General features: G+C 46.3%; 1 protein-coding gene across 1 annotated transcript in view; it reads right to left on the bottom strand.

The window, feature by feature from the left end:
* Positions 1 to 4,004, bottom strand: part of CDC45 (cell division cycle 45) — a 43,817-nt gene extending 39,813 nt beyond the window's left edge. The window contains exon 1 of the mRNA XM_075828729.1: positions 3,951 to 4,004. Within this exon, the coding sequence (XP_075684844.1) occupies positions 3,951 to 4,004 (54 nt within the window). The remainder of the gene's footprint in view (positions 1 to 3,950) is intronic.
* Positions 4,005 to 10,955: the final 6,951 nt, after the last annotated feature.

The raw sequence follows: 10,955 nt of genomic DNA, 5'->3' as shown, positions 1-10,955 counted from the left end.
GGCGAAAACTTCCTAGAGAAGTAAGCACAGGGGCGGAGATGGGTGAGGGAGCTGGTACCCTGGGACAAGACGGCCCCCACTCCCACCTCGGATGCGTCAACCTCCACAATAAATGGCTCCTCTTGGTTGGGCTGAATCAGCACGGGGGCCGAGATAAAGCACTTCTTGAGGGTCTCAAAGGCCTGGACGGCCTCAGGGGGCCAATGGAGGACATCAGCACCCTTGCGAGTAAGGTCCGTAAGAGGCTTAGCGACGACCGAGAAGTTGGCAATAAATCTCCTGTAATAGTTGGCGAACCCTAAAAAACACTGTAACGCCTTAAGGGAGGCAGGTTGGACCCATTCCGCCACAGCCTGAACCTTGGCAGGGTCCATGCGGAATTCATGAGGAGTGAGGATTTGCCTTAAAAATTGTATCTCCTGTACCCCAAAGACACATTTTTCAGTCTTAGCAAACAGATTATTCTCCCGAAGGACCTGGAGCACCTTCCTGACATGCTCCACGTGGGAGGACCAGTCCTTGGAAAACACCAGTATGTCATCAAGGTACACAACAAGAAAATTACCCAGGTAATCTCTCAGGATTTCATTAATAAAATTCTGGAAGACAGCAGTGGCATTACACAACCCAAAGGGCATGACCAGGTATTCGAAATGACCCTCGGGTGTGTTGAACGCAGTTTTCCACTCATCCCCCTCTTTGATGCGGATAAGGTTATATGCCCCCCGTAGATCGAACTTAGAAAACCATTGGGCTCCCTGAACCTGATTAAAAAGATCCGGAATCAAAGGAAGTGGGTACTGGTTCCTTACGGTGACCTTATTCAGGTTATGATAATCAATGCACGGCCTAAGACCACCATCCTTCTTCCCCACGAAGAAGAAGCCAGCACCTACAGGAGAAGTCGAGGGGCGAATGAAACCCTTGGCCAGGCATTCTTGGATATACACCCTCATAGCTTCACGTTCAGGACATGAAAGATTAAATATCCTACCCTTAGGAAGCTTGGCACCAGGCACCAAATCGATGGCGCAATCGTAATCTCTATGGGGGGGCAACACCTCGGAGGCCTCCTTAGAAAACACATCGGCGAAGTCCTGAACAAACTCAGGAAGCGTGTTTACCTCCTCCCGGGGAGAAATAGAGTTAACAGAAAGACATGACATAAGACATTCACTACCCCATTTGGTGAGATCCCCAGTATTCCAATCAAACGTGGGATTATGCAACTGCAACCAGGGAAGACCTAATACCAGATCAGACGATAATCCCTGCATCACCAGTACAGAGCACTGCTCCAAATGCATGGAGCCAACAAGGAGCTCAAAAACAGGAGTATGCTGAGTAAAATAACCATTAGCAAGGGGAGTTGAGTCGATACCTACTACAGGGATAGGATAAGGTAAATCAATAAATGGCATCTTACGAGACATAGCAAATTCCACAGACATGATATTAGCAGATGAGCCAGAATCCACGAAAGCACTGCCTGTGGCAGACCGGCCAGCAAACGAGACCTGAAAGGGAAGCAAAATGTTATTGCGTTTCACATTAACGGGAAATACCTGTGCGCCCAAGTGACCTCCCCGATGATCACTTAGGCGCGGAAGTTTTCCGGCTTTTTATTCTCGCGCCTGGGACAGGTGTTCAGAAGATGCTTGTCGTCCCCACAGTAGAAGCAGAGACCATTCATTCTGCGAAACTCCCTACGTTGTCAAGGGGACATGGAGGCCCCGAGTTGCATAGGTACCTCCGAGTCCTCCGTGGAGGGGCGAGGAGACGGGACCTCGGGGGGGATCGCAGAAAAGTCAGAGGGGAGCACATGGAAGCGTTCAAGCTGACGTTCCCTGAGACGTCGGTGAAGTCGTACTGCTAGGGCCATAACCTGGTCAAGGGAGTCAGAAGAGGGGTAGCTAACCAGCAGATCCTTCAGGGCGTCAGATAATCCTAACCTAAACTGGCACCTTAGGGCCGGATCGTTCCACCGAGAAGCTACGCACCACTTTCTAAAATCAGAGCAGTATTCCTCAACCGGTCTCCTACCCTGACGTAAGGTCACCAGCTGACTCTCGGCTAAAGCAGTCCTGTCAGTCTCGTCGTAAATGAGTCCGAGGGCAGAGAAAAAACGATCAACAGAGGAAAGTTCAGGGGCGTCAGGAGCCAAGGAGAAGGCCCACTCTTGGGGCCCTTCCTGGAGTCGGGATATGATGATACCCACCCGCTGGTTCTCGGAACCTGAGGAGTGGGGTTTCAGGCGGAAATACAGTCTGCAACTCTCCCGGAAGGAGAGAAACGTCTTACGGTCCCCTGAGAACCGGTCAGGTAACTTGAGGTCGGGTTCTAGAGGTGAGGTGAGGGGAACTACTAAGGCAGCGTCACCCTGGTTGACCCTCTGGGCCAGGGCCTGGACCTGTAGGGAGAGGCCCTGCATCTGCTGGGTCAGGGTCTCAAGGGGGTCCATGATAGCGTCAGCGTAGGAGAAATGGTAGACTAGGTATGGGCTTGTAATTATGTAATGGCAGGAAGGAGGTGAAGGGAAAGTGAGCCCTAATCTACCCACCGCCCTGTCCCTGCCTACTTGCAACGACCCGCCCTAGGCGACGGGGTACAACTGGGCGGCGGTCCCTACGCTGTCTAAGTGCACGGGAGAACAAACAGGGAACACGCAAGGGAAGGGGCAGCAGCCCACGGAACGCCGCGAGGAAATGGAGCGGCGAACGAGTGGTCAGGATCAGGATAAAGAGGAGTATACCCAGGTGAGCACGGAGGAGGAAGCAAGCCGGAGGCAAAGCAAAGCAGGTTAAGCAGAACAGCAGCAAGGCAGAAGCACGGCAGAAGCAGGTTGGAGCAAGCAGCAGTGGGGCCAGGAATCCAAAAGAATTACAAGCACTGAGGAGGAGAACACGGCAGGTAATAAAGGACAGGGGGCGGAGCTAACTCCGACTGACCAGGCCGCGATAGGCTCTCCCACTCCTGAGCCTGCCACCCTGGTTGGTGGGAGATGGTGTCAGTCGAACAGGTCTGGCCTCAGGTGTGGATTGATTAATCCCAGGAGTATACCTAGACGTAGTACCTGGCAGATCCCTAACAGAGTCCCAGATGCCCTCCAGTGGGGGTTTACCGCCCAATATATTAGGGACCATACGCAAGGGGGCGTGCGGGGAAAACTGTGGGCGGATCTGAAGAGGCAAGTTAGGAGCAAAAAGCTATTTTATAGTGCCTCTGGAGAGTGGGCTAATGTTTTTGGGGACAGGAAGGTGCGGGAACAATCCCCACAAAAGCGGGGAGTGTAAATCGCCCAATAAATGGTGTTCGAGCGCAACATGGGGAGGATCTTCACTTCCTCTGCACAAGGAAACCATCTACTTAAATGTGCCGCCTGATGGTAATCGAACGGGTCCGGCAGACAAGCCCCACCCTGGTGCCGTTACAGAGACAGTGAACGATACGACAGCTTGGGGTGTTTTTTGGACCACAAGAAACGTGCAAACACTCTCCTTAATTTAATAAAAAAAGGACAGGGGTAGGAAAATGGGTACTACCTGAATTAAGTATAAGAATTTGGGGAGAATGTAGGTCTTAAAGTTTTTCCTGCTCAACCAGGCCACAAAGGGTAAGGTTAGGCCGTCCAAGTGTGTTTGAATGTGTTGTAAGAACGAGCTAAAATTGAGAAAGTATAAAAGGGTAGGATCTCTAGGTAGGAGGATACTGATGTGTTTAATCGCAGTGTCTGGCCATTTAAAGGGTGAGCTTCTTTGAATAGGATCTACAACCATAAGGGGAGCCGACACGTTTAGAACTTCAGATTTAGTAAAATTGATTTTGAAGTTAGGCGCTAAGCCAAAGTTTGCAAAGATGCGAAGGATCACCGGGAAAGCGGGTCCAGGGTTACTGATAATGAGCAATAAATCATCTGCAAAGGCAACAGTCTTGTGTGTAAAATTTCCTACCCTTAGACACCTGATCTCATCTGACCCCCGGATCTTCTGGTTGAGAGTTTCCATGGTTAGTATGAAAAGGGAAGGGGATAAGGGACACCCTTGCCTGGTGCCATTCAGTATTTGAAAGGATGGTGAAAGGGTGCTGTTAAGTTTCAATCTAGCCCTAGGGGAAGGGTATAATGGGAAAACGGCCTGAATAAACCCAGGAGGGAAACCAAATTTTGACAAAACGGCTCTCATGTATTCCCAGTTGACGCGGTCGAAAGCTTTCTCTGCGTCAGAACTTAAGAATACCAAAGGGACGTGTGATTTTCTGAGAAGTTGTATTTTTTATTAACTTTTATTAACTTTTTGGGGGGGGGGGGAACGCAGAAATTTTGCCACACTCTTTTGCGTTCTAAATTTACACTGTTTACCGTGTGCTATAAATAACACAATAACTGTATTCAGCGGGATGTTACGATTGCAACGATACCAAATTTACATAGACTTTGTATGTTTCACTACTTTTACACAGTAAAAACACTTTTTAACGCAATGACTCCGGTAGCAGAGAGCTGGGAGATTTAACACCTCCCTGCTCTATTTATTCATTCCAATGCAACGCCGTAAAAAGGCTATTGCATCAGAATAAAGCCCGTTAGTGGCCGCTGTAAAAACACTAATGGTCGGTCACTAACGGGTTAATCAATGTTAATAAAAAACATTTATGGCTGGTTTTTCCAACAAATAATAATATTTTCACAAGGCTAAGAGCTGTACAGACTTAGGCCTCATGCACACGACCGTAAAAACTCCCGTTATTACGGGTCGTAATTACGACCCGTAATAACGGGCTCATAGACTTTTGGCCACGGGTACCTTGCCGTTTTCTTACGGGAAGGTGCCCGTGCCGTTGAAAAAGATAGAACATGTCCTATTTCAGGCCGTAGTAACGGCACGGACAGCCCATAGAAGTTTATGGAGCTCCCGTAATGACGGGTGGCTACATGTGTGCACCCGTCATTACGGCAGCGTTGCTAGGCGACGTCAGTAAATAGTCACTGTCCAGGGTGCTAAAAGAGTTAACTGATCGGCAGTAACTCTTTCAACACCCTGGACAGTGAATTCCGATCAGGATATAGAGCAACCTGTAAAAAAATAAAATAGAAGACGTTCATACTTACCGAGAACTTCCTGCTTCCTCCAGTCCTGTCTCCCGGCCGTTGCCTTGGTGACGCGTCCCTCTCGACATCCGGCCCGACATCCCTGGATGACGTTTCAGCCCATGTGACCGCTGCAGCCAATCACAGGTCAATCACAGGCTGCAGCGGTCACATGGACTGCCGCGTCATCCAGGGATGTCGGGCTGGATGTGAAGAGAGGGACGCGTCACCAAGACAACGGCCGGGTAAGTATGAATTTCTTTAACTTTTATTACAGAAAGGGCTGTCCCTTCTCTCTATCCTGCACTGATAGAGAGAAGAGGCTGCCGATTAGTGCAGTGCTATTTTGCAGCCAAAAACGTGCCCGTAAATACGGGTGGAATACGGGTGACACCGGACCCATATTTACGGGCACGGGTCCGTAAATACTGGTGCAAAACGGGTCGAATACGTGCGACACCGGACCCGTATTTACGCCAGTATTTACGGGTGGGAAAAAATACGGTCGTGTGCATGAGGCCTTACCTCTAGTACAAGTTACTACAAATATATGACTTGTCCTAACACATCACCTAGATGGCAGTACAATAATGCTGCTAATATTAGCCTGTGGGGGTGGCATGAGATACAGTAGCATGTGTACATGCTGTTATATTAGCCGGCAATTTGGGATCCCTAAAAAAATCTGATAATGATGTCGTTTCATGCATTTGCGATTGGAAGAAATTCAAGTGACCCCCAAAGGCTAACATTTGCAGCGATAACTTAGTGTGATCTCCTATTGAAAAGTGCAATAACAAGTGTGTAAAATCGCTACCAACTCTGGGTCATTCGTTCTATACACCTGGCAAGATGTGTGAATGTAAGCAGAGAGGATGTTTCAGTAATCCACATGTACGGCCAGTGCTAGACCTAGACTTTTTGTAGTGCTACTGATTGATTGATTGATTGATTGATTTGTTGTGTTCGCTCCCTATATGCTAATTTGCTGTAGTTAGCCAACTGGGTGGAGCTAGCTTTTCTGCCTTTAATGCTAACCCAATCAGCACGAGGCATCTTGAGGATAGTTCACGCCCTCTTGGCTAACTACAGCAAATTCAGGGTTCAGGTTGACTGCCTTATTCAGGTCAGTTAAACAGTTCAACTTATGAGACCTAGTGAAAGGCCCTCTTTAACTCTTGAGTGACAGCTGCAGTCCACAAGACTGCATGCAACTCAATGTATTCATTTGGACTACAGCTGTAGCTCGATAGTTAAAATCAACCAGTAGCACTACAAAAAGTCTAGGTTTAGCCCTAGCCTGAGGCTGCACAGAATTTCCAATTACCAATAGTTTCCCTGCAGATCAGTCAGCAGAATACAGGTTGCTATTTACATCTGTTTATATAGTCTGTAAATGAATTCTGGAGAAAGATGTCATCAACTGAGGCTCTTGTCACGTTGGCCTCAAGTCCTCCGTTTCTGATTAATCTAGTTTTAACAGATCGGAACAGAAGCCTGATGGGTCCAACGTCCTATTTCCAGCTTTCTCGCTCCTATCATTCGGGTACACAGAAGACCATGGGTATAGACTGCTACCACTAGCTGGGGACACTTAGCAATAAAAATGTGTTAGCTCCTCCTATGTAGGCTATGCCCCTCCTATGCAGGCTATGCCCCTCCTGCAGATACTGAGCTAATTAATTTTAGCTTCGTGTCCGTAGGCGGCAGATCTACCTCATTCTGCAGGTCTCCTCTGGTTTTGTTATTTTAGCTTTGTTTCCTATTTTTTCTTTACAGCTTCAGGGTGGTTGTCAGCCTTACTGCTAGCCTAGTCAACTGCCTGTGGGTGCCGTGGAAACCAGGCAATCTGTTTTTCCTTCGCTGTTGGTCACCTAACCCTGTTTTTGCTTCTGCAGGTGGAGTGCCGGTAACTCTGCTATATGTGTTAAAGAGGCTCTGTCACCAGATTTTGCAACCCCTATCTCCTATTGCAGCAGATCGGCGCTGCAATGTAGATAAGAGTAACGTTTTGTTTTTTTTTAAAACGACCATTTTTGGCCAAGTTATGACCATTTTTATATTTATGCAAATGAGGCTTTCTAAAGTACAACTGGGCGTGTTTAAAGTATAAGTACAACTGGGCGTGTATTATGTGCGTACATCTGGGCGTTTTTACTTCTTTTACTAGCTGGGCGTTGTGAATGGGAGTGTATGATGCTGACGAATCAGCATCATCCACTTCTCTTCGTTAACACCCAGCTTCTGGCAGTGCAGACACACAGCGTGTTCTCGAGAGATCACGCTGTGACGTCACTCACTTCTTGCCCCAGGTCCTGCATCGTGTCGGACGAGCGAGGACACATCGGCACCAGAGGCTACAGTTGATTCTGCATCAGCGTTTGCAGGTAAGTAGCTACATCGACTTACCTGCAAACACCAATGCTGCTGCAGAATCAAATGCTCGTTTTAAAAAAAAAAGAAACGTTACTCTTATATACATTGCAGCGCCGATCTGCTGCAATAGGAGATAGGGGTTGCAAAATCTGGTGACAGAGCCTCTTTAAGGCCACATTGTTCCCAGTCGGAAGCGCAAACTTGCAGCCTGGCCGCATCATTACTTTAGCCCGCAACTTTATCATGGCTGCTAGGTCGTACCTTAGGCCAATTTTTATTTTTATTTTTTACCACAGCCTGCTAAGCCTGTGGCCAGGTGCGATATTAAAAATTCATCCCATGTTCCTTGAGGGCCGCAGTAGCCCTTTCTTTGCTTCTAGCTGGCCACGTATAGATGCACTTTCGGGCAATGTGCTACTTCCATGGCCTGCACTTAGCAGACTTTTGTCTAGTATATGGTAATACTGGGTTCAGACTCCCGTTGAGCTTGTCTATTTTTCTGGCTCCGCCTGCCTCAGAATATCTTGCCATTTCTACAATGGAGACGCAGCTCTTAGTCACTGTATCTCTGCTAACATGGCAGAGTAATTGTGCCATTACAGAATCCTGTGGCTACACACTAACTGCAAGCACCAGGCAACCATATTAAACGGAGTAATTGTGTTACTGCAGGTAACTGTATCTGACATGACTATGCAGTTGTTGCAGGCAGTAGCCAGCCTCCTTACACACTTCTCTAGGGGAGTACCTGTGCTACACTACATGCTGTATCTAATATGGCTACGCAGTTATTTCAAGTACCATGTAGCTGTGCTTCCCCCTCCTTAGGCGGAGTAATTATTTCATGGCAATGCATATCCATGTCAATTACAGAGTCACCGGGCCAATTCTAGATGCTGTATCGATCATTGTTATGCAGTTTTTTCGTCAGTCCTGTTGACAAAGTTATCAAGGTATTGTAGCTGTGGGTAGGCTCTTGGGTTAGTCTAAGCCCTGATGCATGTCTCTATGCAGTAGGCCCTTTTGTTCCCTTGTCAGTTTTTTTAGGTTCTAAAGGATTGGTCTGTCCGCCCCATCCTGGATCATAATGCACCTCCCTAGTTTTGTCAGGACCAGATGCTTACGGATGGAATCACTAAGGATGAGTTTTTCCTCTGCGGTGGATATCAGATCTCCATATCTCAATATCCGTCAGTCCAACGCTGCCTTAGGCTTCCCTTAGACCTGGCATCTGCCCCTCATGTCCCCACAATGAGAGTCGCCATGGTAATGGAAATTCTCCGCTTATGGAGTTTTTTCGGTCATACCTACAAAATATTCTGATGTAGGGCCCTTCTTTTCCAGCGTCAAGACTGCCTTCAAATCATCCAAGTCATTCTTGCTCCTTCCTCTCAATCCAGATGTATTTCATACAGTGTCTTCCCGGGGTACTTACTTCACAGAAGCCTCATCACACAATTTTGTTCCGCTGGAATCGATATCCATCTTGGCTGGATCATCCTATTCTTCTCTCCCTGGTGGTTTGTTGTACACCCCAATGGGGCTCTGCTCTCCAGCCATTTCCCAGGGCCACTACTTTCACAGTCTTTATTTTGGACTCCCCTAATTAGAAGCATCCGTTCCTATTCAGTCTGACAATGTCTTCTTGGTAACCTACTTGTGAGCAGAGAGTCACATCTGGCTCTTTTTCTATTGGCTTCATAATGGTAGGGTCTTTCTCAGATGAGGACGTCTGGCCACGATCATGTGGTTTCTTCATTCTCTGTCTTATGCTGCGGATACTCTGGTCTTTTTCCTGTTTTTTTTTATATGCTTCGTTTCACCTCCTAGTGCCATCAGCCCATACCTACAGTCTTCTGTGTTCCCCAATGAACTTCGTGAGAATAGGATTTTACAGGTAAGCAACAAAAAAATAATTTTCTTCCTCAGGTCATTGGGGTACACAGACACCTTCTAGCCTGTCAAGACACTTCAGTAACGTTAATGCGTGAGTATGTGACTGCACATCATGATCTAGCAAGATCACTATGTGCTGAGTAAATGAATGGAGAGACGTGTATGACGCTGATTGGTCAGCGTTATACACTTCTCTCCACAACGTCCACTTCGTCAAAAAGTAAAAACACTCCCAGTTGGGCATTAGAAACGTAATTTGCATAAATCTAAAATAGGTCATAACTCCGTCAAAATTGGTCGTTTTTCCTAAATAAAAAACACTGTTGTTATCTACATTACAGCGCCAATCACATTATGTAGAAGATATGGCACTTATAATATAGTGACAGAGCCTCTTTAAAACATATTACAACATGTTATCCAATATAACCTGGAGTTTCAGGTGCTCTTGGCTAAGATTTGAAGTTGTAGTTGGACTGTATACAAGTATGAAATAAGAACAAAAAGACGGCGCCACCTTGTGTAGATCAGTAGGTCGAGGTGAGGAAACAGTAACAAGAAATGTGCTCACCAGAAAACGGAGGTTTCAAAGCGTATAATATCCACAGTGCTGCTGCCAGATCCGGGTCGGTGTCCAAGATGGGACCGCTTAGGTAGAAACAAATGCAGGTAAAAAAAAATCTGGATCTTTTTTGATGGCGCTGCTGTGTGGTAAGAATGATGTGGAACGGAATCCCGAGATATTAATAAGTTCAGTTTATTGAAAGTGGCTACGCGTTTCGACGATGAACAATCGTCTTCATCAGGCCATGTACATATCAGAAAGGACACAACTTATATAACCTGTAGGTACAAATTAACATAATTGAAAAAACCGCCAAATCTGACGGGGTCAAGGTGCGATCTTGACGTCACTCCCGGTTTTTTTAAAAATGTTCACATCGCCGGGCTATAATTGCATAATGTGTTTCAACATACAAGTTAGATGTTTATTCATAAAATAGGATACAGTTAAAAGAAATAAAGAAATAAGTGAAGAATGAATAAAACCAAAGGTGAAAAATATAGCTTAGTTTGGACTGAACGAAGCCGGGACGCGGCCTCGTTGCCAGGACAACCAAGCAGAAATCACAGTAAATGAGCGAATTGATAGAACACTGCTTGCCGTGTGTAAGGCATTGAACTCATTGAAAGCTGCCTAGAGGTATGTATTAATTAGATGAAAGAATGCACTTGGATGCCGTATCAGGCATAAGCTTTATTAAATAGCTGCGCTGATAAAAAAATTAGATAACTCAATTTAGCGTGGTTAGCAACCTAGTTGCGTCCTGATTATAATTGGAGTATACAGCATATTTTTAGTTAGAGAATGTGGCATCTTTTTTAGAATATATTTTTTTTTAATAAAAAACTGGAATGTAAAATAATATAAGTGAGTCCGTAGTGGACGACGCCGGGACGCGGCCTCGTTACCAGGACAACCAAACGGAGAAAATAGACAAGGAACGAATGGTAGAACTATGTTTGCCGTGGGTAAGATATTAAAATTATTATTATTAAAAGGCATATATTGTTTAGATAAGAGAATGCCGTATCA

This window comes from Rhinoderma darwinii, chromosome 1, assembly GCF_050947455.1.
Source record: "Rhinoderma darwinii isolate aRhiDar2 chromosome 1, aRhiDar2.hap1, whole genome shotgun sequence".
Classification (NCBI taxonomy): Eukaryota; Metazoa; Chordata; class Amphibia; order Anura; family Rhinodermatidae; genus Rhinoderma; species Rhinoderma darwinii.
This window is presented reverse-complemented; position numbering and strand designations above follow the sequence as displayed.